Source organism: Bidens hawaiensis, unplaced genomic scaffold (genome assembly GCF_021521415.1).
Source record: "Bidens hawaiensis isolate Kalapana, Puna unplaced genomic scaffold, B.hawaiensis_p1.1 tig00000459_1, whole genome shotgun sequence".
NCBI lineage: Eukaryota > Viridiplantae > Streptophyta > Magnoliopsida > Asterales > Asteraceae > Bidens > Bidens hawaiensis.
In genome coordinates, this window is record NW_027491031.1 from 216553 (window position 1) to 239887 (window position 23335).

The window sequence follows — 23335 nt, forward strand, 5'->3', positions numbered from 1 at the left end:
CAGGGTGTAGATCTGCCGCCGGAAATGCCGCTGCTCAATATATACATTTATATCTATATCTATATGTAGAGAGTGAGTGTGTTTGATTTCACACTTTATTTACAGATTAGATTAAATAAGGCAGTATAATAAAGTAATAAACCCTAGAAAGAAAGAAATACGAAAATAGAGTAAATGTAAGTAAATATTCCATAAAGTTTAAGCTTCTTGCTACATAAATAAACAAGCTCACACTTTCCGCAGGTTATACCTTTTCTACATTTGTTATATAATTGGGATGATTCACTGAATCTCTTATTCAATGTATATTTACTTTCTTTTTTTACCTTTTTTTAACCATGTGATCATACTTATTGGCAAAAGTTCACTAATGTAGCGTTGGTCATCTGAACCATCACCAATTTCAAAATAAACACGTTATCCGAAAGCCTACTATGGTAAAACTATTTTTTTAGCCATCACAACATCTCTCTTTCTCTATCTCTAAAACAACCACCACCACTTTAGAAAGAAACCCTAGTAGATGTTGATTGTGGTAACGCTATGGTGGTGTGGCAACGTTTTGTTGTTGGTTGTGGATGCATCTGAGAGAGTTAAAGTGGAGGGAAAGATAGTGTGTCGGTGCCATTTTTTACCGTCTACGATAGAGTCGGGACTTGTGCCTTATGTTGTTCTCGGTTTCTCGCTTAAAACTTTTGTCAATGCTACAATGACGCTCCTACATTTGGCATGGCCACCTATGTTGCAGCCATGGTGGAGATACGGGCATATATCGAGTAATTTAATTCATATTTCAAGTTTTTTATATACATGTCAGCACTATTTTATGACTTTTCAATTACATATTTCAAGTTTAATAGAAGATATCAACTCGGCCTTGGTGTGTGCGGATTTCTTATGTTTTTATCGTGTTTGGCCCGCTTGCTCGGCCTTTATGTTTATGGTGTTTGTTTGTAATTGTGGTGGTGCGACCAGCGTTTTTCATATAAGTTGTTTTGTTGATGGTTAAAAAAATTAATAAATATGAAGCGACCAATTATAATAATAATAATAATAATAATAATAATAATAATAATAATAATAAAAGAAGAAGAAGTTGAATGTGGGGAATGGAAAGGTCACATGCAGAGAAGTTCCAAAAATGTGAAACTAGGCAAGGCGTGGGCCCCACTCGAGAATTCGGAGGCGCGTTATTGTGTTTGTGTCGGTGTTTCATTTTACTTGCCCCCGACACCCATCAACTCCTATCCCTTGATATTTTCTCTCTACAAATTTAATTTGGTTATCGAATAAAGTACTAATCGTATAACCTTTTTTACAAATATGTAGCAACTATTCAAAGTATTTACTAACTGGAAAAATTCCCATAATAGCTCATTTAAAGAATGTTTTTCTAAAATTATCCTTAATAATTAAAAATTTCTAACTTTGTCTCTTTGTTATCTTGTCGCCGACGACATGATAGCGAACACCGACAATGCGTTACTGAAACAAATAGGATAACGACACGTGGCCGGAATAGGTCGTCGACGATGCGTTAGTGGATAACGCATCGCTGCTGCCATACGTTAGCAACATAACACATCGCTGCTACCCTACGTTACGTTAGCAATATAACGCATCGCTGCTACCCTACGTTACGTATAACATAGGGTTGACGATGCGTTATGTTGCTAACGTAGGGTAGCGGCGATGCGTTATGTTGCTGCTACCTTGTTATGACAACACAAGGGTTCCACGATGCGTTAGTGATAACGCATCGCCGCTACCCTACGTTAGCAACATAACGCATCGCCGCTACCCTACGTTAGCAACATAACGCATCGTCAACACATATTCCGGCCACGTGTCGTTATTATATTTGTTTCAGTAACGCATCGTCGGTGTTCGCTATCATGTCGTCGGCGACGAGATAACAAAGGGATAAAGTTGAAAACTTGAATTAGTGGGGATAAACTTGGAAACACATTCTATGAATGGACCATTTGGGAATTTTCCCTTACTAATTTATTTTTGGATTCAGTGTTGATACCGTAACAAATACAATCGATACCAACCAAATTAGCATCAGTACGTCATCACAACACGATGGATTTTGTTACCTAGTTCTGTTTAACAAATTTTAGTCTTTGCGGTAATTTAAAATTTTAAAACTAAATCAAACCAAATGTGGTAACTTTTGATACAGGTTGGGGAGACTATGTAAATGATAGGACTGTGTAATAATACTATAAAGGGATATTAATTAAAAATGTAAAAAAAGTTGGAAAAACAAAAAACCACCGTTACCGAAAAAAAAATGAGTACCGATACCGAAGGCGAAAAATGTGTTAACATACCAATATTATACCGATCCCGAAACCTAAAAACGTTGGTACCAAATTGATACCCCGACAATACCCAAAATGTATTAACATACCAATATTATACCGATCCCGAAACCTAAAAATGTTGGTACCGAATTGATACCCCGACAATACCCATTTCGATACAATTTGCTCACCCTAAATTATCACTACATGTTACTATTTTGTTTATACCAGTAGAGGGTTAAGTGAACAATCCATGATTCTGACACGAGATAGGTTTTAAAAGAAAAGGGCAAAACTAACACTCAAGTAGAATATGCATGTGGGGTTTCTTTTAATGTCTATATAAATCAATCAACCTTTGAACTTAATTCCTGAAAATGAACATCAATAATAATTGGAGTCACGTTATTTATATGTGCCAGAGACATTAAAGATACAACAAAAAGGATTTAAAACCGAATGCTCAATTTGTGATATATGAGGGGCCTAGGGGTGTCATGTGGTATGAGTTTATCATTTTTACAAAAATAAAAGAAACATGTCACATGAAGTGTTGTTGGTACACGGGTTATGCGATCAGTTAAAATGTAAAAGGCGTTCAAAGCTAGTTAACTTTGGTTACAGGTTAAAACTGGATACATTACGGATGTCCGGTTTTTAGATTTTCATAATCAATTAAATTGGGTTGTAAACATGTTGATAAATTTGATTACCGAAATATTTGGTTAATTTTTGTATTGGGCATGGGCGAATCCAAACAAATTAAATTGGTAAACCAAATAGAAATTGGATTTTTTGGGTTCGGAATCGGTCAAAGCAAAACTGCTCTGGTGGGATGGCGAGCCTTTAATTACAATAGTTTAGAAGCTTAAATATGGTTTTGGTTGTATAATTTTTTATTGTTTCCCGTTAAAAGTAACAGCGTATAAAAGTTTCATTGGTCATTAAAAAAAATTCAATATTTTATGTATCTAAACATATACAGTTTATTTTAAAAATCTGACAAAAATGTGAGTCATAAATATTTACTAAGAAGAATGTACTAAAACTTTTATGTCTTTTTCTTTGTGAAACTATACTAACAATAAATACTTTTAAGAGCATGCACGAAACATTAATTGAGAGACGGTATAACGGTTAAGGCAGGGAAGAACATTAATTGAGTGGTCCGACTTCAATTATATTCAATCCCTCAAGTTTATGTTTTTCAAAATATCAAATAATTTTGAAAACAATGTTTAATAAAATCTTAATTAGCCTCTTTCACACTTATGTTAATGAAAAATAAAATAATATTATCTTATAGCTCTATTTAAAAATTATGTTCAAATCTATCTTATAGAGAGAGCTCCATCTATTGTTAGTTTTTTTTTCTCAAATATAGTTTATCCGAAGTTTGAATTCGAATAAATTCTATTCTTTAGTAATAATTTAAAACTTATTAAAGAATTAAAAAAGTTTATTTATATTTTTTGTGTAATATCAAATGATTTTTTGGTTGAAGAGTTGACACACCAACAATAGCGTGTCTAAGTTTTCTAACTACAACAGTGTGTTTAATGTACAAAAATACATTTAAGGGGGTGTTTGGGATTCTTTATTTTGCATTCTTATAACTTTTCATTAAGTTAATAAGTTACACTTTTGTAACTTATGGAACTTTTCCTCTCACAATATAAGCAACCCCAAACACCTTATTACTTTTTAAAAAGTTTATAAGTTATAAGTTGGTAAAAATAAGCAATCCCAAACACCCCCTAAGTTATCCATATTTAACTAATTAGCGAACTCTTATAGTCTTATCTAGAGCCACCTTTAGTTTTACGGATTCACATATAGCCAAAGTTACATATTAATGCATTAAAGGAAATAGGAATAACATATTTTATAACTAATTATGCTAAAAGAGAAACAAATATCATATAATTTTAAAAAGTTGGAAAAAGGGGGAAAGTAAATGTAAAGTAAATCGATCTGTGATCCCACACTTAACCTTTTTTCTTTTTCTTTTTCCATTTAATATTAACAGTTAAAAAATAAATTATTGATCATTATTTTTGAGCCAAAATACATGATGAAATAACTTACATTACGTAAGCTTATTATCTATATTTAAAACTTTAAGTTTAAAGTCAACACTATAACATCTCTTATATACGTTTTAACACAAGACTGTAATGTTCTAATTGGTAATTAGGTAATCGGGTTTAGATTTTCAAGTAAACCAAGCGAAATAAAAAAAAATAAATTCTACATGTTAACCATCCTACCACCCCATCTAAGTGTAGACAGTGTCAATTAAATAGCAATTTAGTAATTACGCCTTATAAACAAATAATAAGTTTGTTTTTAATCAACTTTGATGATATGTTTGTTGCCATATAAACTCTATTTTTAAAGTTAATTATGTGTTGTATATATTATAAGTATAATTATCTAATATATATATTCCAAGTGGAAACTAAATAGTAATGTTACGTGATATTGGTGGGAGATTGCATCTTCAGAAGCCGAAATTTGACTTGTGACAACGTTGAGTTGTCTACTCGGTTTCATACTAAATAACTTTCTGTTTTTCCATATTTATTAATTTCTAGTTGGAAGTTTGACTTTGACTACTATTTTGTCAACTAATGTGATTACTTTATTTATTACTGTATTATTTATTCCAATTTGCTTATTAAAGAACAAACACTCTTAATACACAATCCCTAACAACCCCCCCCCCCCCAAATCAAAATCAGAAACAATCCCATTCTCTAAATTTGAGCAAAATAAACGCGAAGATGAATAACAAAACGTAACATCATATCTTAAGAAACCTGAATGCAGTCATTTTCCAGTAGCGGCTTCTATAAATCTACACGAATCATCTAATTTTTAATGCAAGGTAAAAAAAACACATACCAAGATTTTAAAATCACAGGTTATATTTCACATTCCATTTGCCATTAGCATCAGCAGTGAATGTCCAATTGTTTTCCCTCACCTGTACATACGGAATCTGCAATTAAAATGTACAAAACGTAACGTTAACAAACAAAAAAAACAATCAAATAAATATATCTTGCAGTATCTAATTACAAATCCTCATTATAGACATAACATAATACACACACGTATAGGGACCGTTCATTACAGAACCCAGTTTAAGTAGATAAACGTAAAAACATAGTCAAATGAGTTGAAAACGGCCCAAGGCGTTATTCAAGCACTTTTCAACCTATAAAAGTGATATATTCATATAAATTTACAAAGTTAAAAAAACATTTTAATAGCACGGCTTCTTTAATAAACCAAGCTTAATGCTAAATATAATAATATTAAAAACTTGTTAGTGGCTCAAGACGAGATGAATAGTCCGCTTTGCAACGATATATACCTTGTCTAAGATTTCGTAGCCAACTTTGAACCTTAAATCTTGATCTTTCTGGAAATCGGGAATGTTCCAAACCAATTCAGCTGCTCCACTTGGTGTTGGCTGTTTGAAATACATAATATCATATACAATATGTAGAAAAAAAAAATCTTTAGAAGCAAACTGTATAAAAATATAGTTTATTTGAAAGGGCAAACTACACAACTCAAATAACGCTTATGTAAAGAAAATACTCAAATATACTACAAAATTTCAAAAAAAGTATAATTTCTTTCGAAAATTGAGCTTGAAACTACTTTTTTAGAATGACCCTAGTTTAAAGAAAATTGACATACCCTGCAAATTTGAAGGTATTTCTGGTGAGCAAGATAAGATCCTAAAAGTTACAATACCAACCTGTTTAAACTCTTTGTCAATATCACAACGTCCCTTAACAGCAAAGTTGACCAATTGATCAGGAGTAAGTTGAAATGATTTTTTCCCATGCACGGTATAATGAAGTTTTTCACGCCTATTATATTGTAACCCGGCTCCAATTTTTGATGAAAGCTATTAAAAAGTTACAAGTATATAAAGGTTACAATTAGTTGTAAAAGTTCGTTATAATCGGCAGATAAAAATGAGATCTTACACCAGGAGGAAAGTATTTCAGAATTGCACTAAGAAAAGTTGGAGCCCCAATCCTTGTATCAAGTTCTCCATTAAACTGCCAAGTATCAAAAAATACACCAATAGTTAAAAAATAATATGAGATGTTTCAAAAAAATATCCCAATTACTATTTAGCTCATGGTGAACCCACATAGGATGTTAGCTGCTTTATTTCGAAATCAAATATAATCGTTGTTTGTTGTTTATAGTGCAATTAAATCAAATCAACATAAAGTATGTGAATTTATAAAATCAATTTATTCTACTTTTAAACTGTACAATTTTACTCATCAACACTAAAGCATACGATCACTGTTTATGAAGAATAGCAAAATAGGTATCTCCATTCTCCAAGAACACGAGTGTTGTAACTTAGTAATAAAAAGAAGCAATTCTCCTATAGCGTTAGCAAAACTTCATCACCTATGTTCGGCTTATGAACATAACAAACCTTAATAGTAGTACTAATAATAATTAACAAGACTTTCAGGTTTCCGATTACAAAAAAATGACAAGTATTATATAGTTCTAATTTTGGATAACTTGCTTAACTTATACATGTAAACATAATTATTTCAGAGCTACATTTATTTTCTGTGTTAAATATTATGCTATCTTTTGAAAGTCTTTATTGATTCCTTTTCTTTTGAGTAGTATATTGTAAGTTATTTGAAAGTTTCAAGAAACTTTTGTGGAAATATGGTTCAAGGTATACTTTTGGAAACTTTGTAAAATCACCTGTGTGCCATCATTTAACTTAGTATATTTATGAATGAATTGTGAATATAGATTTGTAGGCCTTTAGATTTGTAAACAGGGAATAGGAATGCCAAGTGAACTACCTGTGGAAGCACCAAATACTTGTTATGGTGCCAAATATATGATAAAAAAGAAGGGTAATTAATCTTGATAGAGTTATCAAAGTAATAAAGTTTGAGTCTTTTATTTAAGTTTACCGACTTGTTTAAAGTCACTAAGGGCATGTTTGGTATTGAGTTTAGAAATAACTTATTGGCTTATTGGCTTTTTAAGTTAAAAAAAAATGTTTGGCAATCACAAAAGTCCATTACATTTAAGCTTTTGGATAAGATTAAAAAGTTGTTTTCTAAAAAACACAAATCCTGGCTTTTTATAACGGCTTTTTGTCTTTTTGAGAAAGCCAACAAGTAAATAAGTTGTTTTCAAACTCAATCCCAACACATGCCCTAAGTTTATTGGTTTTATTATAAGAGCTTGAGTCCTTGAGTCCGGTATAAATAGTTTGATAGGGTTAATGGTTCATGTGTAGTTTGATCATAATAAACCTGGTTATTAACTTGCTACTGTGGCCCAATAAATTCCAAAAAAAAGCAGGATCAATAAGCTAAATCTAACGCTAGACAATTCATAGAATGCACGGCATCAAGCACTTCATAATTTTGCTTCGTTTCGCATATAAACAACTTCAAAACATACACAAATAGCGGTGAAACTGAGCAAACAAGCCGAGCTACTCAAGCTCGAATCAATTGAGATTGAAGCCTCAAACAAGGGAAGGATTAACGAGGGGCGTTGTGTATTTATAAGTTTGAGCTATTATGTATTAATTTGACAGTGCTATGGGTCCTTTAAGGTACTAGACGAGCTCTTAAACGTTTATCTCAAAATAATACAAATTAATTCTCCGAGCTCGAGCTTAAAAGAAAAACAAGTGAGTAGCGGAGGTAGAGCTTTAGTTAAAGAAAGAGCTCTGTTAAACAAACGCATATGAATTATTTTTGGACTTGTATGTATAAATTTCACAGCCGAGCTATGGCGTTATTTTTTCTAAAAAACGTATATATACAAAATAATTAATTAATAAAAAATAACCTACGAGTAGCGGAGGCAGAGGTTTAATTTCAACAGAAACGCACGCATATGCAGTTTTGTCCTAATTGAAATGGTGAAGAAACATAAAATGTAAGAATAATGAATGAGTGTACCTGAAGTCGAGTGTTGGAATCGATATGAAGCTTCTGCTTAGCGTGGATTTTCAGAGCAGAAGATGTGTCACTGCTGCTGGCGTATCTCGGAGTCTCTGCTGTTGGTGGTGGTGGAATCTCCGCCGTATCGGAGTGAGGTCTCCATTGTTAATGTTATCGATACGGAGTAAAAATAACCCTAGAAACAAAACAATACCTTTACCTTACTCTCTCTCTCTCTCTCTCTCTCTCTCTCTCTCTTTATTTTTCATTTTATGTTTTTATTAGTTACGACGTTCACTTTAATTTCGGAGGCTTCATTTTATGTTTACTATTATTAATTATTACAACGAAAGGAAACGTCCACTTCTATTTCGGAGGCAATAAGATGGTGATGAAGGACTAGGCGACTGAGTAAGCGGTGTGTTACTAGTTGGACCATTCAAACTCGAGCTCAATATAAGTCTGATTCAGCTCGTGAACAATCCTATGCTTTCGATTGTGTCCGAAACAGATTTCATGCTATTGGAGTTATGGGTGTGTTTAGTTGTTGAAATTAGACTAGAAGGTTTTATCTCTTGAAATATGTTGCTTCGGGAAGTGTATTCGTATTTTTTTATTTTAGAGTATGACATTAGTGTTTTATATCATTTTTTTAATGTATTAGTTTTAACAAGAAAATAACACAAAATATATCAAATACACGTATAAGAACATAAAACATACCAACACCAAGTCACCAAATGAATCAAATTAGAATAACTTTTCTTGAAATGGGTTAGCAAAGTGTGATTGGTACTTGGCAGATTGGTTGGAAGGTAAGGAATAAGGATAGCATGATTGTCTAGTTGCGGGTTGTTCATGGGCAAACAACTACTTGAGACATTGAATATCATTTTGATTAGTGATGACAAACGAATTTGAACCCAACGGATAACCCCAAAACCCAAAACATAGGACCCGTCTAGAAATTAGTTTTAAAACCTTATGTAGGTATGGGACAAATATGATATTAGATTATACAATAGTTAAATTATCTAAAAACACGCATGTTTGTTAACCATGTCAGTAAGCATTTTATTTTAATTTTCATCGGTCTTTAGGTAGTAGAATAATGTACCGAGTCCACTAAATCTTAATTTAAAAATCCTTTATGCTTTTAGCTTTCATGAGTAACAAATAATTAAAAACCAAAATAGTGATTAACGCATTTGAAAATCAAGGCCATTTTTAACAAACTAACGGTATATATCATACCCGACAAATATTAGATTGGGTACGAAATCAGCATCTATCACTCACAGTTATTAGAACAATTTGATTTTATTATATTAAGATATAAAGTTTTTAGAATTTATAGTAAAATAACAAATAAAAATGATTGAATAGTAATTTTCATGAATTAAGGTATAGGATTGTAAGGCCCCGAACCCGGTAGCCCTACTTTAGCGTCGGATTTACTCATAAACACAGTTCTTCAAATCAGAGTTTATTAAAACTTTTCGCGGAATATAAAACATCAATCATTTGTTACAAAACATTAAATCTTTTCTTTGATACCATAACACAAAACTTTATATTTAAAACATCTTTACTTCTTTCTTCAGATGCCAGCCGTTCAATCCATGCCGTGTGTCATCCTCATGCTAACTCTATAATCAGCTCACCTGCGTGCATACTAAAAGTCAGCTACGCTGAGTGAGTTCTAGTTAATCGAACGCCATACAATACATACACATACGTACATATCCGTAGATACATATCCATACTTCACTAGTTACCCTTCTGTTCTACATACATACTTGCTACCATACATACATACATATCTACAATCACTAACCTCAGTCTACCGAGAGTACGTTCATAGTTCACCGTCTATACCTGTACTCAAGGTCGTGAACACGTACAAGGTTCGCCGTCCTTACCACGTACAAGGATCGCGGTCCTTCCCTATACCATAGTACATCCACAACACGTACAAGGTTCACAGTCCTTCCCTATGTTGCAACCTAATTCATAGCACGTACGAGGTTCGCAGTCCTCCCCTATGCTACAAAATCAGTACGTACGAGGTTCACAGTCCTTTCCTATGCTGAAATACATCCACAACACGTACAAGGTTCGCACTCCTTCCCTATGTTGCAACCTAATTCATAGCACGTACGAGGTTCGCAGTCCTCCCCTATGCTACAAATACAGCACGTATAAGGTTCACAGTCCTTTCCTATGCTGACGCCTATCTACATTACGTATAAGGTTCGCAGTCCTTATCTACGTTTACATATATCATCTACTTCACGTATAAGGCTCGCAGTCCTTAACTACGCCATTACCAGCCGAGTCTATGTCCGACGGAAGCTAGAGGGATTTGCCATCCTAACTTACTATGTCGAACGTAGAATTCACATGCCATTCGTGTACCTATATACACATACTTACATTATAACATAAGAACACTCTAGGCATTCTTTACCTCATTCATTTAACAACCATACCCCTTGTCGTTACGTGCAATATCCGAAGATCGTTCACGCCCCGACAAGTATTCATTTGAAATATTCATACATCTTCGATATATAATATTCGTACCTTTATTTTTAACCTGACAGTACGCGCAATATCCGAAGATCGTTCGCGTACTGACAAACAATCATTCATATCTATCACACATATCACATATGACATACACTTATCACTTAGGATAAATGTATTAACAACACATCGAGTATGCACACAGCCCCGAAAACATAACAAGGAATGGGGCTAGAAACTCACCTGAATTCTGCTTCTTTTTCTGATAGCTGTAAATCCCTTCTCTAACTGAGCTCGGCTGACTGTACAAGTTACACGTATCAATACTCGTCTGATCTAATCTGGTGGCCTAGTATTAGCTTACTTTAACTTATCGCTTTATAATTTATTTTCTAACCAAACTTGGCTTTAGGCGAAGTTAACCCTCGGGCGAACTTAGCTCTAGGCGAAGTTAAACCTTAGGCGAACTTGACTGTAGGCGAAGTTACCAGCTAGGCGAACTTAGCTTTACAGCGAAGTTGCCATCAGGCGAACTTGACTTCAGGCGAAGTTAAACCTTAGGCGAACTTGGCTGTAGGCGAAGTTACCAGCTAGGCGAACTTAGCTTTACAGCGAAGTTGCCATCAGGCGAACTTGGCTTGAAGGCGAAGTTACGCTTGAAGGCGAAGTTCATCAGGCGAACTTAATCTTGCAGGCGAAGTTATCGCGCTGCAGATCTGTTTGCCCATAAATCCTTCGTTTCTTAGCCAAATAACTCGATTTTGGTACCCACGGAATCGTATGATCGGCGCCTACAAATCCCAACCATCAAATCGGCCTAAAATCGACGTTTTAGGGGTCCGATTTGGGCAGTTTGGGTTTCGGGTCCGGTTAACCCATCCAATCCTAACCATTTTCAGTATTATTAGATTTTTTGGATTTGTTCTTACCTTACCAACTCAGATCTATCAACAAAATCTCGGGTCTCGGCTTCGAATCTTGATCGGTTGGAATGTGTGTGTTTTGAGTGTGTGTATGGAATATGTGAGAAATGGTGGTTAAGGGTATTTATATTAGGGATCATGGGCTTAAGCCCATGGACTCTCCTTCCTTCGTTCATAACCCAAGTCCATAGCCCATATCCATTACCCAACACCAGCCCGACCCATACCAACTCCTACTCTATTTATATCCCGATAACCCGAGTAAACTTTCCCTCTATTATTAAGTAATATAATTAATATTATCTTGAAATTTCGGGATGTTACAAGGATCAAACCTACCAGATCTAGCATCTCATTGTTATTCTTTCTAGGGCGTGCAGAAACCCGAATTGACCAAACCGTAACCAAATCAAATGGAGAATCAATGTTACCCACGAACATCCCGAGAAATCTCTGCTTTGATTATATGGATCGGATAGGTCTTTATAATCCGTTAGTTGTAACTCGTAACCAACAACACCAAACAAAAGAAGCAACAAAATAATACACATAATAAGGTTCGGTCTTCATAACCCGTTTGTTGATATCCCAACCAGGAGAGCACACAAGGACTGTTTGAATGAGAGTAATTCTAAGATAGATGACCTCCCGAGAAGTCTCCACTTTGATTATATGGATCGGATTGGTCTTTATAACCCATTCGTCGACACCCAACCTCGGAGCACACAAAAGGACTGCTTATTAAAACCATTTATCTGTTTGTTGATTGTTTATTCTAAAACAAGCACTTCTATGATAATAAGCAGCCCCAAATATCTCATTATTAAACTGGAACCATTATCTATGTTTTTTAAAAAGTATTTGCCAAATCTAGTATAACATCATCATCATCATCATCATCACTAAAAAAGCTAAAGTCTATTTGGTATAAAAATCATCGCAAACAACACGATTCTTCGCGTCTCTCAAAGCAGCACAAAACTAGGTCATGTAAACTACTCGATTCAAGGTCGTTAAGTCGAACAAAATAACAAAGTAAATAAAAATGGAAACTGATTACCAGTTAAATATCATCAACAAATTCCAGAAGATCATCAACTTCCTGCTTCAAAGCTGAAATCTTTTGTTGGATTGAAGCCACACGGTTTTCAGCATCCCGTCCCATTGACTTTTTCTCATAACAGTCCACCACTGTTGTGTGTTTTAGCATAATCTTTTCTTGTAAATCTCTCTCCTTAGCAACCAGATCCTCCACCTATGCACATATCCAAAACAATGATTAATTACATGGTAGATAAAAGAAAACCAGTTAATACAAAAAATAATGTAAATTAGATTAAAACTTTTAAGAGAAAATAGCAACAAACCTTGTGTAATATATGTGCAGCTTGTGGAGAAGATTGCAAGAGAGCCAAAAGGGGTTTCAAATCTTTTGAAAGATCCTTCAATAAACCATCAGCTGATTTGCGGACTGCTTTACAAGCTTGCACATTACCTGTTCTAGAAAGTTCTCTTAATGAAGCTTCTAGCTTATCATGGATTTGTAGACATTGATTAATGATATCCTGAATCTGCTGAATAGTTCCCTGAACCTGAAAAATAAACATTAAAAATATAAAACACAAGGATTATTAATAAAAAAGCGTTTTAAACTTTTGGACTTAAAGGTGTTTCAGAGCATCCCGACTCAATCATAAAGCTTTAAAATGAAATAACTTTTACAATCAAATCCGAGGCACCCTTTTTTTGCCACATCTATAAACAACAAAAACGTTACTAATTCTAATGTTTCACATACCTCATCCCATTGTAATTTTGCCAAATATGAAACGGAAGATTTTGAGATAGTGAGGTCAGCATGCATATAGATGATGCAAGCAACAAACAGGGTGAAAAACCCAAATATTAACATCAACGGTTCTGTAAGTAATGATATGCTGTTGAACTTGTAGTAAACCTGAAACAAATGTAATGTTATGCTTTAAATTGAGATACTTCACAATAACAAAAAATAGTCCTTTTAGGTCAACTTATTATCAGTTGAATAACTAGAATTTGCCAAACACTAACTGAAAATCTAACTGTCACAAATTTAAACACGAAAACATATCTCCTGCGATACGTCCTATTGTAACATATTATCTAAATCTGATTATTCAATACCACATGATCTAGTTTAAAAAATGCACATCCAAACACTCACTTACAATCCAGAATGGTATGGAATACCTGGATATACTGGTTATGCTCTGGGACAACATTAATCTTTTCGATTACAACGGTGGGTCTACCAGCAATATCTAAGTGAGAAAACTTTGTCTGAAAAGAACCATAAGAATGTTAACACAGTAATTACAGATTTAAAGTATTACAGCAGCTTTTTTAATATCTGGTTTTGTAGTACCTCTTGTGACTGTTTTACAGGGAAAGGAACTGAAGCAGATATATCTCTTGATCCTTCAGGCAAAACAACCTACAAAATGAAGACAAAAAACAAAAAACAACATAAACCAACTAAGACAAATGTAGAAGGGTCAAAGTCAAATGAGATCATCAGAAAAATACCTTCAAAGTAAGATTTTCAACAAGCACATCATATAAGAGTGAACCTAGAGTGATATTAAGGAAGCGGGCCCCCTCTGACTGAAACAAGTAGTCTTGAAGCGGTAAACTATAACCAATGGTGAAAGAAGTTTTCCAACCACCAAACATAGGATATCGAGGTTCAATTTCAAACAGTGTCTGCAAGTTCATAGAATTATTGGTGAGTAAAACGTTTGAGATTGCAATTCCAACCCATTTGCTTATAAATTGGTAATAAGGGTAAACTAGTAAAACTTAACTAAAAAAGAAAACTGCAAATCGCTCGAAGTGTAATTTCAATACATAAAACCTCCTAAATCATTTTGTTAAAACAGATTCTTACTGAAATTATCAAATGTTTGTAATCATCTGACAATTTGCACATTAACTGTTCACAGCAAACTTCAACATTAATAGAGAAAAAGTGATTCCGGTCAACTCGACCCACTTACCTTCCCAATTTTCTACGTCTACAAAGTAAGAGTGAAGCTGGAATTTGCTTATATTGAACATTATCCTACCTTGACTGAATCACCATGTATATTAGATGTTGAAATATTGCCAATGGCATCCCTGTAGTAAATAGAATGTGCTTTTGGTGGTAATAAGGCAACAAGATTTCTAAAAGCTGATGCACCTCGCACATTTGGTCTGGCCTGGAAGTCCAGCCTGAGTATAGCCGCAACATGTCAATGAAAACATCAAGCTATAAGTCACCAAAACAGGTTTTATGCATGTGCACTTTGAAAGTGGTTATGTGATTCTGAGTAATCAGAATCACATACTCAGTTGTCATAAAATGTATTCTCAGAATCACATACTCAGTTGTCATAAAATGTATTCTAGAAGATAATGTTTAGATGGACTTTTGTAATTTGAAGTTGTAATAATCAAATGAAATTATGAAAATGAACAGTTGTTTTGACTGTTTATCAAATAGTAAGTGTTTTTAGAAACTAACACACAAAATGACATAACATGAAAAAGGAATATGCATACCCTTTGATAATCAGATAATCAAAAGCAGAATAAATTTATCCAAACAAAAAAAAAGTAAAAACTAATTATTGCAGCCAGTAGTCACAATAATGAGTTTTAGAACTCCTAACACCTTTAAAATAGCAAAACCAACGACAAAATCTAATGTAATACCTTGAGAATTCGCCCACACTCTGAGCACCACCATGGATAATATTATAATGTTCAGTCACTTGTACATTGCCCCAATGTGAGACCTCTATTTCTTTTACCAACTCTTTCGCAATCGCGAATTGCTTATTACTAGGAAAGTGAATAATTACCGGCGAGTGGGATAAAGCAGGAACATTCTCATAAGGGCCATACTTAATCTCCGAGCCAGAAAACTTGGTTTTTTCAAGTTTCGTATAAGATTCTACATTTTCACTGGGCAGTTGAACAGTAAGTGACTGAACTTTAACATTATAAGGCGATGTAAAATGCGCACTGTCCTGGTATACAAAGAGTTGTTGCTCAGCCTGAGTGATTTGCTCTGGAAAAGGTCGCAATGAATGTGTGAAAACCGCGAAAGCATCGACATTCAAACTTTCTCCTTTACCCAATTCCTTGGGCAAAGATGCAGCATACCAAATTAATGATGGTGGTGAACCATTAGGTTGCTTGACTTCGACCGGTAGATTGGTAGCAGAAACTCTTTGTTTTCCTCTTCCTTCAGTGCTAACAGCCACCAGAAGCGCCAAATTATTTGCTTGGTGTTCAGGAAAGGTAAAATACACCTCCGAAACTGGATCAGGACCAGTATTATCCACCTAAAGAGTTGGAGAAATCAATCAAAAGCAGTGCTACAAAATCATTTAGATATTATTTTACATATATCCGTAAAAAGATAATAATGCAATTAAATTTGTTGATAAATTTAAGAGAGAGCTACCTTGAAGGACGACGTGAGGCGTACAAACTGTGAAGTGAGATCAATCTGCAGCAACAGAAAGAAGATGGCATAAGCATATATTATCAAAATGCAGGCAGTAATAAGCATACATACAAACATGAATTCTACAATCACCTAATGTTGTTGTAACTATACATACATACTATGTACATGAATTGAATAAAACGAATCAACATTTGTTCATAATAATAATAAAAGTGGTGGTAATGGTAACAATAACCTAATATTAGCGATTGATAGGAATGAATTATAATTTACCCGTCGATCGAGCTTGGAGATGATCAGATCGGAACGCGAATGTTGTATACAAACAAAAACTACTAATAAAATAACAAGCATATCGAATCGAAATCTACTCATCATTTCACTCGCTCAGATGAACGGAACTGAATTAGGGTTTATGTTATCGGAGTCACAACAAATGAGCAACTTCTATAGGTGCATTTCATAGTGTAATAACTTATTCATTTATGTTCTAAATATTTGTTTTTTTATTTTTAGGTAAGTGCAATATCACCCCTATGTTCAGCCTCGGACTCGAAATATATCATCGATGAAGACAACCATAAGCTTGTCAAGGTAAGGTTTGCAAACACGATCCATAAGGTCCATAAAACTGCGGGAGCATTAGTTAACCTTAACCCAAAAGGCATAACTCGAAATTCAAAGTGGTCATAATTGATACCAAAGGCAGTCTTGGGTATGTTATATTTGTGGACAATGAGTTGGTGATAGCCCGAACGGAGATCAATCTTGGAGAAACATGTAGCTTCTCGGAGTTGATCATCGATACACGGGAGAAGATAACAGTTCTTGATACTAAGCTTATTGAGCTCGCGGTAATCAATGCACATTCGAAGGGTACCGTCCTTTTTGGCAAACAAGACGGGTACGCCCCATGGAGACGAACTCGGTTCGTGAGTTCTTGAATTTGGTTGGAGTGTTCTTGCATCTCCAAGGTAGCAATAAGGTGCTTTGGCTACGGGATTTGCTCCGGGCACGAGGTCGATGCGGCACTCCACTTGACGAACCGGGGGGTTATCGGGAAAGACTTCGGGGAAATTTTGGACGACCGGGATATCAGAAAGCTTCTTTTCTTCATGGGCTTTTGTAGTAACATGGGCTAAAACGGCGACGTACTTCTTGCGTAAATAACACTAGGCTTCGAGGGACGACATGAGGTTAAGTTTGGGGAATGATCTTTCTCCGGAAACGTTTAGAACTATGCCCCCATCGATAAGGATTCGAATGAGCTTTTCAAAGCATAAAATATCGATATGGTGGACGGAGAGCCAATCCATACCAACGTTCAGCTAGCGTTCATGAGCCGTTCGAGAACAACTTTAATGTGAAATGGACAAACATAAACAAGGCTTCGTTCGGTACGGTTAAGTTCATTTGCAACCCTCGTTGTGGTATAAGTTTTCTTACACTTACCAAAGTTGATGGGTCAAAATGTAAAAGTTTAATTTAAAAGAGTACAAGTTTCATTACCAAAGTTGAAATGCCCAAAAGTAAATAAATGAAAGTAAGTTAACGTACCAAAAAGTATATATGTGAAAGTTTATGGCAAAGTTAATAATCAAAGTTTGTAACTAAAGCTGAATGGTAAAAAATCATGTATAAATATAGGTTCATGCGATAAGAAACTTAAACTTTCAGCTGTTTTTATTTTTATAACTAATAAGTGGTTTAGATGTTTCAGACTGTACTTTCATGTTCTTTCTTTTTTATTTAATTTTTTATATTCTTTTAATTCTTGATCATTCAACATCATTTGTATTAACAATTTTATGATAATACCCTAAAATAACAAACAACACGTAAAAAAATCGCATCTACCTAAAAGAAGACAAAATAGATTCTAGCCTAACAACCACGATCAAAGAGGCCCACAAGATCACACCATAATATCTCTTGAGATAGTGATAGGAAATGGTCCCCACTGCGACTATAATACGGTGATACGATATAATGAGTATAAATTCACAACTGTATGATTAACCAAGCGATATATAGAATACCCTACGTTTATTGTATATCCACTCATAGCTCTCGTCTTATCTTTGTTATTATCATTAGTATTGTTAAACCACCGACCTACCATTCAAACTAACTAGGGGGTGTTTGGGTGAGTTTTTAAATGTTGCTTATTTGTTTATTTAATTTTTGAAAAGCAAAAGTTATTTAGCAAAACTCCTAAAAAGGCTCATTATCAAAAAATTAATATAATTGAATAGGGTATCCTACTTTGTTGATTATTAATTTTATCTTTATTGCTGCATAGATGACTTTTTGTTAATAAACAAGTATATTTTTGTTGCTTCTTCGTAGGAAGCATATGATAGTTATCTGGATTTACATGAATTCTACAATGATGTTCTTGATGCATGTATGTAAAGCTTTTAATCAATGAAGTGGATTAAATATAGGGGTAATTGTGTCGGGTTGGTTGGTTGGGAGTTACGGATTAACGAGTTGAGTTATTGAATTCAAACACGACCCGTATTTTTATTAGTGTCACTGTCATATATTTCAACGCTAACTTGGATATGTATAAATTCGGGTCAACATGAATACGAACTGTTTAAGCAATATCTTAATTTTCATTCAAACTCGGGATAAATTATCCTATATTTTCTAATATTAGTAAACGTGAATGTCGTTTTTATCAAAACTTTTAATTTTGTTTTAGCCAAAAATGTGTTCAATAACTATGTAAAGTAAAAAAAAAAGGAAACATGATCTCATCTTAAAAGTGGGTATAGAGATAAACAAAACCATGTTGAGTTGTATCATTAAAGTTATACCCTAAACACCTAAACATGTTAATAGTCAATCCCATCATGACCTATTTTTAAATAGTTGAATCCTACATTGCCCGTTTTTAAGTAGGTGAACCCTAAAACGACCCATTTTTATTTAAAACGGGTATACGTGTCGAACCAGTTCCCAAAGTTTTATGTCGTGTGCCGGATGTATTTGCTTAAATCTAATTAATTCCTAGGATTAAATTTGAACTATACTATGTATACTTCAAGCTAATTAATGCCTATGATTATTTTGTTAATATGGTTATAAGTGCATTGTTTGAAAAGTATTCTGGTAGTTGAGTTCAACCTTTTGCGAATTGGCATAATTGGGAAACAATCAAACACAAACTAAACATGCAGTATAAACGTTCATAACACACTAAAAGAATACAAACAAAACATGCAATCTAAACATTTGTGACAAGCTAAAGCCAAGATGGAAAAAAAAGTCAACCAAGACCCACCTTCAAAACTAAAATACTAAAGTCAAGATAGAAAAATCAGTCAATGAAAACCCACCATCAAAGCTAAGATGTGAATTCATGTTTATGAAAGCCGACAAGGTATTCAAAGAAATCCACTAAAACCAATGCATGACCCCCCTCCCCTCGCGGTTCCCCGATTGCTTCCCCCCACGAGTTCTTGATGTATACGCTGGGCTTGAGTGGTGGGGTCTAATAACGTAGATGCCAAGGATTAAAACAACATGATCCGCTAAGAGGATAACCCCTTTCAGATTATGAGCCAAGCGACTTTTCTTTCGTGGTTTCTTTGACAATTTGCTTATAGTTGAGGTCCCCCATGGTGCACGCTCCGACCATGGGGAGCATCCTCCTACTGGGCCCTAAAATTACTCACTAGAACGACGACTTTGTGATAATAGCTCATAATCATATTAAAGGGCCTATTTAGCCTTGACTTAGGTCCATTTACTACCTATGGTAACCATACATGGTATATGTTGAGATTCTATATCTTTTTAAGAGCCTCGACGGATGCTTCATCATAAAGGTCCATCAATTTGTGATGCATAACTGGTTACCTTTAAAAACAGTTATACAAGTGTCGAGAGGCTTACGTGACAGTATTACGTGACAGTTATTTTCCCAGTCTTTCATTCTAAAAAATATAGCGAACATTTGGGCAAACACACACGCGATACAAATTCCGTACTTGTTTTGTTGCCACACGTAGTCTAGCCGGTACTGAGTTGGAACTCAACCTTCGTAACCTATGAAATACCAAACAACAACAAAGATCAAACAATCAATCAATTCACTAAATAAATTAATGATATTATTATTCAACTTTGATTTAAAGGGGCTTACTGTTAGGGCTGTCACTTTTACACGAAACCCGACCTGAGAAAACTCATACCCGAACCCGTATTAATCCAACCCGAACCCGGAAAGAGACTAACCTGAACCCGAACCGAAGTAATTCGTGTTGGTTCTCAGGTCTATTTATGTGTTTCGGGTCTACCCGAAAAACCCAAATAAACTTTTAATTTTAAACCAAATATATTCTTAGATATAACATGTCATGATCGACCGTTATCATTCCACCTATTATGGATCGACTGTTTATTTTTAATTTGTGTTTTTCATTTATTATCAACAACAAATGTAACAAAACAGCTAAAAAGTGTCTGATAAAAGACGATTATAGTTTGAGTTTGTTTTACTCTTCTTATGAAATTGTTTTATTAACTAATATTTATTTATTATTGGTTATTTATCCGAAAAATCTGAAATCCAAAGAACACCCCTGTTTACTGTGCCAACAATTTGATTAAATAATTGGACCCTAATTCAAGAACGAGGAACTTGAATTGTATCAAGAACTATTGAAATTTATTGAATTAAGAACGGCACTTAATCAAGAACCACGAACTTGAAATTGATTAACTAAACTAATTCTTTGATTACAAAATTGGAACTAATTCAACAACAAACGAACAGAATATTGATTAATGTAGGAATTTTGTTTGTAACTGAAATCAGACTGTGACTGAGAATATCATATCAAGAAGAAATTGAAAGTGGTTGAAATTGAAATTTAGAGCAAGGATAGTTTATATTCAAAATTAAAATGCAAACACAATATACTAACAGAATTTTGGATAACATTATTATTATTATTATTTAAATAGTGGTATATATGATAATATAAATTTTCCTTCTTTGATTTTATGGCAATACAATCTGGTTTCTTCATTTTCTCCATAATTTACTTGTGAGTTGTTCGTGGGCTACTCGAGACCAACTCTTTAAAAGTTTGAATCAAGCACGACTTAAATATGCTCAAACTCTCTGAAATTAAATGAATTTCACTAGGCTCATGAACCTAAATGAGCCCATTTGTAAATATACTAGTTTTCTTTAATATAACATAATATTTACAAACTAGATGGATATTATTATATGTAATGATGATATAAATGATAGTATGTATTGTTATATATAACAATTTAAAAGTTTGGTGCCGCAAAGCCCCCATTGGGTCAGTTTGCGGCACCGTATCGGTGTATTTTTTTTGTTTTAGTTTCGGAATGTAATGAACGTAAAGAAAAATGACTGAATGCTGTTCTCTTTGTATTATTTTGTTTTAGTTACGGTACCGTGATGAACGTGACGAAAACCCACTGAATTCGCGTAAACCCACTGAGTTCCATTATCGTAACAAAAACCAACCCGAATGCTGATTTTGTTTTTGTTTTAGCAGATGCAGTGGGTCCAGAGGCGGTGACCGGACCATGAAGATTGTTGGAATGGTCCGTTTGCAACTATAGTGTCGGAATATGTGGTGGTGGCACCCATTTGTGTGTATCCATGCACATTTTCATATTCCATTCCATTTTCTATCAACCCATATTGTGGATCCTCTCCTCTTATATCCTGCATTTTTATGTCAACACTAAAAATAAAATGTTAACACCAAAAATTGAAGATGTGACTTGTAACACTTTATACTGGTTAAATACGGTGAAAATGGCATTTCAAAATCTGAGAAAATGAGGAAGTTAAAACTACCGAATGCTGATTTTCTTTTTTTTAGTTCCGGTACCGTAATAGACATACGAAAACTGACCGAATTTGCTTAGATTCACCACCTCAACGTCCGGGATCGATAACGGTTGAGTTTTACTAATCCTGAGTTTTACCGACCGACGCCACACAATTGATTTACCCTAGTTTTTATATTTTTTTTTTGGTTTTATTTTTTGTCTTAGTTATGGTACAAAAATTCACGTAACCAAAACCGACCGAATTCGCGTCGACTTACCGCATCAACGTTTGAGTTTTACCATCGCCCAGATTTTACTGACTTGCCCGGCGCAACATGCCGAGAAGAACACTAGTTAAATTATAATTTTAAATATATACAAAACTAGTTATAGATGTAATAAATAACCTAGTTAGATAATTTATAAACAATAAAGGAGTCACGCTCGAGCTCTGTGAAATTAAACGAGGTGAGCTCGGCTCAGCTCGATTACACCTCTAATTTTTCTCTCTTCAAAATGCATTTAATCAATTTTACGAAGATGTGACTTGTAACACTTTATACTGGTTAAATACGGTGAAAATGGCATTTCAAAATCTGAGAAAATGAGGAAGTTAAAACTACCGAATGCTGATTTTCTTTTTTTTAGTTCCGGTACCGTAATAGACATACGAAAACTGACCGAATTTGCTTAGATTCACCACCTCAACGTCCGGGATCGATAACGGTTGAGTTTTACTAATCCTGAGTTTTACCGACCGACGCCACACAATTGATTTACCCTAGTTTTTATATTTTTTTTTTTGGTTTTATTTTTTGTCTTAGTTATGGTACAAAAATTCACGTAACCAAAACCGACCGAATTCGCGTCGACTTACCGCATCAACGTTTGAGTTTTACCATCGCCCAGATTTTACTGACTTGCCCGGCGCAACATGCCGAGAAGAACACTAGTTAAATTATAATTTTAAATATATACAAAACTAGTTATAGATGTAATAAATAACCTAGTTAGATAATTTATAAACAATAAAGGAGTCACGCTCGAGCTCTGTGAAATTAAACGAGGTGAGCTCGGCTCAGCTCGATTACACCTCTAATTTTTCTCTCTTCAAAATGCATTTAATCAATTTTACGCAAGTTGGTTATATGGGTTATGTTTGAAAATTTTTCACAAATGGTGTGTTATGCAAAAGTTGTTTCAAAAATGGCATGGTTTTGAGGGTTGTTACAAAAATGGTGTAACCGTGGTTTGAAACCACTG

The 23335-nt window shown here is 34.3% G+C and overlaps 1 protein-coding gene and 1 pseudogene across 2 annotated transcripts; both read right to left on the minus strand.

The window, feature by feature from the left end:
• Window positions 1-5067: 5067 nt before the first annotated feature.
• On the minus strand, window positions 5068-8450 carry LOC143629380 (outer envelope pore protein 21B, chloroplastic-like; annotated as a pseudogene). Its single transcript, XR_013152938.1, has 5 exons — window positions 8306-8450; window positions 6323-6397; window positions 6088-6240; window positions 5695-5793; window positions 5068-5316 (listed from the first exon to the last, which is right to left on the minus strand). The product of XR_013152938.1 is annotated as an outer envelope pore protein 21B, chloroplastic-like (transcript).
• A 4201-nt stretch (window positions 8451-12651) lies between these two features.
• On the minus strand, window positions 12652-16664 carry LOC143629389 (dolichyl-diphosphooligosaccharide--protein glycosyltransferase subunit 1A-like). Its single transcript, XM_077098678.1, has 10 exons — window positions 16511-16664; window positions 16232-16276; window positions 15475-16109; window positions 14844-14991; window positions 14305-14481; window positions 14144-14212; window positions 13969-14058; window positions 13538-13696; window positions 13107-13331; window positions 12652-12994 (listed from the first exon to the last, which is right to left on the minus strand). The coding sequence occupies exons 1-10, from the start codon at window positions 16613-16615 to the stop codon at window positions 12803-12805; spliced, it is 1845 nt and encodes a 614-aa protein (XP_076954793.1). The 5' UTR covers window positions 16616-16664; the 3' UTR covers window positions 12652-12802.
• Window positions 16665-23335: the final 6671 nt, after the last annotated feature.